The 7,612-nt window shown below is 34.5% G+C and overlaps 1 protein-coding gene across 3 annotated transcripts; it reads right to left on the reverse strand.

The window, feature by feature from the left end:
• Positions 1 to 3,418: 3,418 nt before the first annotated feature.
• LOC111381699 (peptidyl-prolyl cis-trans isomerase CYP23) lies at positions 3,419 to 7,494 on the reverse strand. 3 transcript variants are annotated; one of them, XM_023005512.1, is made up of 8 exons: positions 7,059 to 7,494; positions 6,196 to 6,309; positions 5,958 to 6,082; positions 5,387 to 5,459; positions 5,203 to 5,292; positions 4,729 to 4,768; positions 3,794 to 3,876; positions 3,419 to 3,697 (listed from the first exon to the last, which is right to left on the reverse strand). In XM_023005512.1, exons 1-8 carry the CDS (start codon positions 7,206 to 7,208, stop codon positions 3,677 to 3,679), a joined length of 696 nt encoding a protein of 231 aa, XP_022861280.1. In that variant the 5' UTR covers positions 7,209 to 7,494; the 3' UTR covers positions 3,419 to 3,676. The 3 variants fall into 3 exon arrangements, with proteins under 3 accessions (XP_022861280.1, XP_022861279.1, XP_022861281.1); XM_023005511.1 differs by having other exon boundaries at positions 5,958 to 6,106; positions 7,059 to 7,490; XM_023005513.1 differs by lacking the exon at positions 4,729 to 4,768 and having other exon boundaries at positions 5,958 to 6,106; positions 7,059 to 7,491.
• Positions 7,495 to 7,612: the final 118 nt, after the last annotated feature.

The raw sequence follows: 7,612 nt of genomic DNA on the forward strand, positions 1-7,612 counted from the left end.
ATTGTGGTGTTGGACATGTTGGTCTGCATGAGGTTGCGGTGTTGGCGTTGATGGTGTTTAACGATCTGTGACTGTGTGTATGTGCGTGGGTGTGTTGGTGTGTGTGCAGCGACGGTGACCTGTGTGCAGCGACAATGGGCTGATGTTGGTGATTTGCATGACTATGGTGACGGTGGTTGTTGTGGGGGATTGGTTTTTGTGACAAATAATTGGATAAGTGGCCTGTGACTGTGATTCACAATTTGGAGTCACAGTTGGTTGCGGCTGTAGTTGTGATGGTGCGGTTTGGTTGATTGTGACTAATAATCGGACATGTGACCTGAAAATTGTGACTCACAATTGACGAAGCTGTAATTGCGACCAATTTATTAAATAATTTGTAATGAGTAAATGAGTTTGTGACCAATAAATTTTTTGAATTTGTGATCGATGAAAATTTTGTGACCTATAAAATTTTTGGATTCGTGACTTGTAAAATTTTCGATTTGTGGTCGAAAAATAAGTTGCAACAAATAATTTGATAAATTGCGACTAAAAATTAATCTGTGACTAATTAATTAGATAATTGTGATTTGTGACCAAAAACTGTGACCTAAATATATTCAATTAATAAAATATATGTTTAATAAATTAATTTATAAATAAAATTTAAAAAAATCTGATTTTTGAAAGTTTAAACCTTTGTTCTTAATTTTGAAATGAGGTATACTTACCTTCTTAGAAATGAAATTTTCCCAAAAATATAAATAATCTTAGAAGGGATTTATAGTAGTTGTTTGAACGTGTAAATAATTACTGAAGTTTTGAGAAATTATTCAATAGTCATTGATGTTATTTTCTTAATGTAATAGTCATTCAAGCATCTAATTTTTCCACTGATGATTATTCGATTAAAAAAATTAACATTAAATTCTATATGGCACCTTCAAAAGTCAAACTTGTCGTCAAAAAATGTTGTTTGAGCCACATTATTTTGGTAATAATACATTCTTGAATAGTGTATTGATGGGAAATATGTGGTCAAAAAATAAGGAAATTTTTTTTATCTGCGTGTAATATTATTTTATTGAAAAATGTGTGGTTGAAATTATGTCAAATCACTATTTAAGAATGTATTTTTTTGGAATAATGTGGCTCAAACATACCCTTATTCAATCAGCTCGTCAAAAATCATTGTTTAAAAGAAAGGTATAAGTATACCATACGAGTCAAGTCCCACTATCGAACCAAAAACTAATGTTCGCATTACGTTTTCTCATCTCAATGTATTTAATCCTCTATTCCTAACTATCCAATTTTACTGACTTGATATAGTAACTAAAAAATTTACCACCATATCCATTCAAGAATTGCCACAAATGAACTCGAATAGTTAAAAATCTCTTCATATTTTATATTATACGCATTGAACCTTATTCAATAATGAAACAATGTGCCGTTTGGCATGATTTTTACTTTTAATTCTACTCCTTGTATAAGAACTTTTGGATGAAACTATCTTAATTTGAAAAAAGAACTTCTTATTCCAAAAGTGCTTTTAGAGAAAATCACATTGAACTAACTTTTTTAAAAACTCTTCCAATTAGAAAAAGCAATTTTAAAAAATTAGCCAAACGAATTCAAAAGCAGTTTTTAGATCTCAAAAACTCCTTTCCCCTTTCCAAAAGTCATGTGAAACGACCCTTGCATACTTTCGATTAATAGTAGTTACCATTTATTTTTTTGCTAAACGGTGCATAACAAGTGGTTCATAGTACTGGGTCCACTGGGAATGTCTTCTCTTATTTCTCTTTTTATCTTTGTTCGACTAAGCCACAAGCTGTTATAAGTAGGCCCCACCCAAGAAGTCCGTCCCAAACTAGAAGTAAATGTGTCTAAGCTACCCGCACCAACATAGTTCCACAAGAACCCTCATGCGTGTACAAAGGGAACCCCTCCAGAACACATATAGCAAGTGGGGGTAATTTTATTTTGTTTTTCATTATTTATTCATATGAGACCCACCCATGTGAGTATTCTGTATTATTTCTATGAAACCATTTCTGTATAAATGGAAAAACTGGTTCCACAAACCTTTACACCTCTACTCATTCCAGTGTCAAATATTCTTTTATCAAGTCAAATTAGCCGAGTCAATAACTCATTATCGACAAGAGGTGACCCAGAATCGAACATATTTTTTCAAATTTGACTCAATCGGGTGAGCTGTCCTCGAGAAAGTTCACACTATAAATTCATATAACATCAAAATTTGAGTTTGTGCATATATAATCAGGATACATTGCGACTATTCATAAGTCGTATCCATAAAAAAATCTCTGTCAAAAATAAAGCAACATTTGCATGTATTGCCCACATGACTGCAGTTTTCTCTGTCCCATATAATTTGCAGTCCTTAGTGAATACACCCAACAACCCATGTACATAACGATAGGCATTGTCAAAGATGGACCTTTCATTCCACCCAACCCCATACCACCCCCCCCCATCACACACAGGAACCACATAAACAGAGAGAGAGAGTGAGAGCCCATAAACTGAGTCCTTAGCTTAGATAAATCTTCTATCATGTGGTGCGTTTTCCCCATTCATCTATGATCCCTAGATGACAAGAAGTCAAAATGTTTATCTAGTTGCATTAGAAGTATTAGTTGGACCGTGTTGAGTCACCCTCTCAACAAGGCCGTGCGAGCCTGGCTAGACCTAGCATGGCCAGCATTGCGCTGGCCCCCTGCAGTCAAGAAAGGCTTTAGGGGCAGACCGCCCCACTGCATGGCCTGTGCCGGACCTTACTTGGAACGCCCAACCCATTTTAATCCCATAAATTGCAGGCATTGATGGGATTCTGGTTTAAGTGCACGAAAATAAGGAGGATCATGTTGTGCTCAGATTGTGTGTCAAATATAAATTTTCTAAAGCCTTGTCGGGACCTTGAAAAACATATAGCAACATCTAGAAAAATGCATCTTGCATTCCGAAGCAAAGGTATTCATCTCAAATTATGATATGCTGAAACGCAACAAAAGATACTGTTGCCACTACAATAAAAGAACTAAAGCACGATGAAATTTCTACAAGTCTCATTTCTTTTGTGTTAATATATAAGGGCGACGAAAAACATTAGCACCGTTGAGATATCATATGTGGTGAAATGGACTGAATCGTATGCTCAGAGAAATTTAGATCTATAATAGTTAACGTGTATTGTCTATGTACCTTCTCCCTGGAAGATCTCATCAATTGATCATCATGGTAAATTTTGGGCAACAAACAAAGTTTTACTATCCAGATTCAGATCTCGTACTAAACATGAGTACACAGAAAAGGCACATGATAATTATGCAAGAACAATCACTCACAAGAAAGTTCTTGGATTCAAGTTTAAATTTGAGGACAGGTGGTCCAGTTAGGCTCAATATACCACTGCTGCTTTTTGGAACGAGAAAATGTGATTTCATAAACACATGTTTATAGTTAACAAAAAGGAACAAACAACTGATTTGGTGTGTATTGAAGACATTTAATTCAGACGACAATGTCACCCTCATGTATGAAGACAATTATCGCTACTGTGAATATTAAGAATACTAATTCCTATGCCAAACAAATATCTGCCCCATCCACTTGCCCAGCAAATGGAATAGCAATCCGGTTGGCCTCAATTTCTCTCTCCAGTTTATGGAAAGCACTTCATTCTCTGTATTGTCCATTGGAAGAGTTCTTGGTCAAAGGTATAACCAAAATATGTATTTCTTTCAAAACAAAATCTGAATAACTGATAATAGTTGAATACCTGTCTTTCGATTTCAACAGCAGATGCTGCAAGCCTCCGTTTCAACATTAGCCTGTCGTCTTCACAAGTTTCTGTCTCGGTATCTACGATAAATCACAATAAGCTATACTTTCCAAAAGTCATAATATTTTGACAAAATGACGGAGTGGATTAATGAATACTTAATTCAGGTGGCAATATAAGGAAATACAAAATAAGGAAGAATTTTGTTGAATTAAACCTGGAAAAACTGCATTAAGACATTAGACAATCCATGGAAAAGAAGATAATTAAAGCATTACTTTGCTCCTTACTGAAATAAGGATACTCAAATTGCAACATGATTTTTCAGATAATTCACAAACTTTCTGTTCAGCTTGAAATAGTGTTGTATGAAGGAACAGTCCAAATATTAAACCCGGGCGGGATATCAGAAAAGCAACCATTCCTTTAAGAAAAAATGACAATGTCAAAGAACGCAAGGGAAATTAGGAAAACAGAAAACAAAATGATCTTATATAACCATATTATGTTAAACGTCATATAATTGTTTTCATGACTAAATATTAAATGTAAAGAAATTCTGACTGGTAGAAAGTTGATTCCATGGACAGTTTATCAAAGACGAATTCTGGTCAAACTAATTCAAGTGCTTGAGTTATTTGAAGTCTTAGAGGAAGAAAGAGAAAAACAACAGTAAAGCAACATACGATTACCACTCGACCTAAAATAAAACAGCTAAACTAGTATATCCTGCATTATTTCCAATGACAGTAAACAAACTACCTAATAGTTCAGAATTGTGATTGTTGATTAGTTGAATCTCAAAGAAACAAATTTTCTAGATGGCACCATTAAAGAACTGTATGTAGGTATTCCCATGCATGCCCAAGTCAGATTAATTGAAAATGACCAGAAAAACTACAAAATGACCTGTTAAGATGCTGAGTTCTTACCATAATAATATGATGACAATATTGTGATGCGCTCAGTTGGCTGGAAAAAAGGAAGTAAGCAAGCTTAAGGTACAACACAAACATCAGAAGGAAACAGGAAATTTTGTTAATGAGTAATCAAATAGAAGCCCACTAATGGTATCACTTTCGGTAAAATACAAATAACTATCAAGAATTAACTTGAAAGTTCAGAAGCATAAATTTTTTGGTACCAAACTGAAAATAACATCTGAAATCAGCATTCAGAAAACTCCGAACAGCACATCTTGCATTAAACAGTGATGTTGAACAATTGAAGGGATTACAGACTTATCATACAGTTGATAAGCTACTCCAAAGGAGCAGGACCACATTAATGAATAAGCTACATGATTGAGGATAGGAAATAAATGCATTTTAGTAGTTTTCTATTTACAATTATATATATATATATAATTAAATCATATTTACAAACGTGACGATGATAAAATATACCATGACGAAGATTCCTTCCTTCCGGGTAGGGAGTTGCTCAAGCTTTCTTAAAGTTTCATCACCTTTTGTAACTTTACCAAATACAGCATACTGAAGAGCATTCAATAAGTTATGCCATACGTGATATAATTCATCAGAAATATACAAGAAAGAAATAAAGGGCAAAAAAGCTTCTCCATCATACCTCGCCATCAAGGTGAGGGGCATCTCCAAGGAGCATTGAGAAGGAGGATGCTGCACTGTCTGGGTCAGAAAATCTATCACAAGGTACAGCAAAGTTAAACTTATAAAATGTAATGGCAGTAAGAGGTAAATCAACAGATAATTAGAAAAGTATTCTTATTTTTAATCATTGTATACATACCAATAATTTAGTTTTCCATCTTGTGTGCTATAACACATCATGTGAAATTTATAGTGCAAAACATGACGCCGCAGAACAGATTAAACCACCAATCCCAACATCCACGACAATGCCACAAATATTAGCAGGCACCCTCACCCAGTGAATTGAAAATATTATTAAAACTAACGAAAAGATTATAAGGTTTATCATGTGAGACTTATGTCACAATGAAAGTTTAAACATAGCTAAACCTCATACTCCTTTGTGCTATTCATCATTGAAATTTTGGCTATACACAATCCAAGTGAAATCAAGTAATTATTATTTAATTGTAATTTGTATATAAACTTAAAGAACAAAGAAGTCTATGAAATTTTGAGTGATTAAAATTTTTAGCAGCAGACTTTACCTTCCCATGGAAAGAATACCTCTTACGTGTTTGACATCACTGAATTCACCGACAACAGTTCTGTCAGCTTCCAACTTCTGCACTGCATTCATAGGAGCACTTCTTCCTCCATTGACATCCGCTACCTGGGCAACAAACCCTCTGTCAACCTTTACAGTAAACAATTTCCATCAGTTACTTTGCATTAATCATAATCAACACGTCAAAAGTATTAACTTTTCTTAGTCCAAAGTATCACCCGGAAAAAGTGGTTGGTATTATAGCATCCCAGTCGAACAAGCTTGAAGATGTGTTCAACCGTTTTTGGTGCAACACTAGGGTAGAAACCAAATTCAATGTCCCCATAGTTTGTCTGCATATGAAGCATGCCACATTATTCAAAAGACCAAATGGCTAACAGCATCTATGAAAAGGTAAAGCAAAATCAAGACAATTTTTAATCGATCCGCAATAAATCAACATAACATCCACTGAAACTCTATATTGGAGCTTATGACACCACATCCAAACCGAATTCTCACGATAACAAGGTAAACTAAGTTAATCCTTTCACTCTTGAAGTGTTATTTCTTTAAGTACATGCTATCAATGAGTTTTAACCTTTTATTCTACTTTTTTCTAGTTGAACTCCAAGATTTCTTGTCCCAACCAATCGGAAGATGGAACTTGCTTCAAGAAAATATACTACCCTCTTAAGGCATGAAATTTCACTCAGAAAATGCATATAAATATAGGATGCAAATATCCAAATTCTGATAGATCAAATAATTACAAGTTGTAAATAAAACTATAATTCGAAATTCTCTTTCACGTTTTGGATGATTTAACTCAAAGAGTACATGCCCAGCCTCAAGAATTCAAGTTTCTCCTAACCAATGAAAAAATAAAAAAATTTATCCAGATAACACAATTACTCAGTCATTTCCTGTTGATCATGCAAACATTAATGCTGAATTCATGATTTCGTATGTATTGATTTACCTACACTAAAATCCCAATATTTCAAAATCACCCGGGATCATGTGATCAATACCGCAATCAATAAAAACACACACACATGCAAGTGTGTATATATATATATATATATATATAAATCTATACCTGAAAGACAACACGGGTGGATCCTAATTCGGGTACTGTAGCAAGAGCACCGTTGAACGCACTGCAGAGAAGGCTTGTGCACGCAATTACAATGAAGATCGAGACTCTTTTGCCTCTCCACATTTCCAGTGACTGGGCGCCGGATCCCATTGCAAGTTCTGATCGAGTGAGGTACAACTACTGGCTACTGCAGTGCAATTTACCACTCCTCAAAGTCAACCCCTTTCTTCAATATTGAACAACAACGATCAATTCGTGCAGTGTCTCTGAATTTTCTGCAGTGGGTAAGATTGTAGCAGTAAAAATTAGTGGATTGATTTTCAACTATCAGAATTGGATGCGTGAAGAGGGAGGATTTCTTTCGTTTTTAAGGAACATTGCGCTGGAGGTCACTAGCCTATTATGTAATGTAATATTTGAGTATTCAATTTCAGTCCTTATGATTGTGGAACTTTAGTCAGAAAAACTTGGATAGGACTTCGTATATACATACATGGTAAAACTTCCATTCTAATGATTTTTAAAAAGTGATTTTTTTAATTTAATTTAATTTA

This window comes from Olea europaea, unplaced genomic scaffold (assembly GCF_002742605.1).
Source record: "Olea europaea var. sylvestris unplaced genomic scaffold, O_europaea_v1 scaffold236, whole genome shotgun sequence".
NCBI classification, from domain to species: domain Eukaryota; kingdom Viridiplantae; phylum Streptophyta; class Magnoliopsida; order Lamiales; family Oleaceae; genus Olea; species Olea europaea.

Excerpts from the sequence above, each read along its gene's own strand:
- LOC111381699 (XM_023005511.1), bottom strand. The coding sequence starts at position 7,208 with ATGGGATCCGGCGCCCAGTCACTGGAAATGTGGAGAGGCAAAAGAGTC. Across the intron at positions 5,293-5,386 it reads CCCCTCACCTTGATGGCGAG|TATGCTGTATTTGGTAAAGT; the intron begins GTATGATGGAGA and ends AATGCTCTTCAG. Across the intron at positions 3,877-4,728 it reads ATTGTCATCATATTATTATG|ATACCGAGACAGAAACTTGT; the intron begins GTAAGAACTCAG and ends GATTTATCGTAG.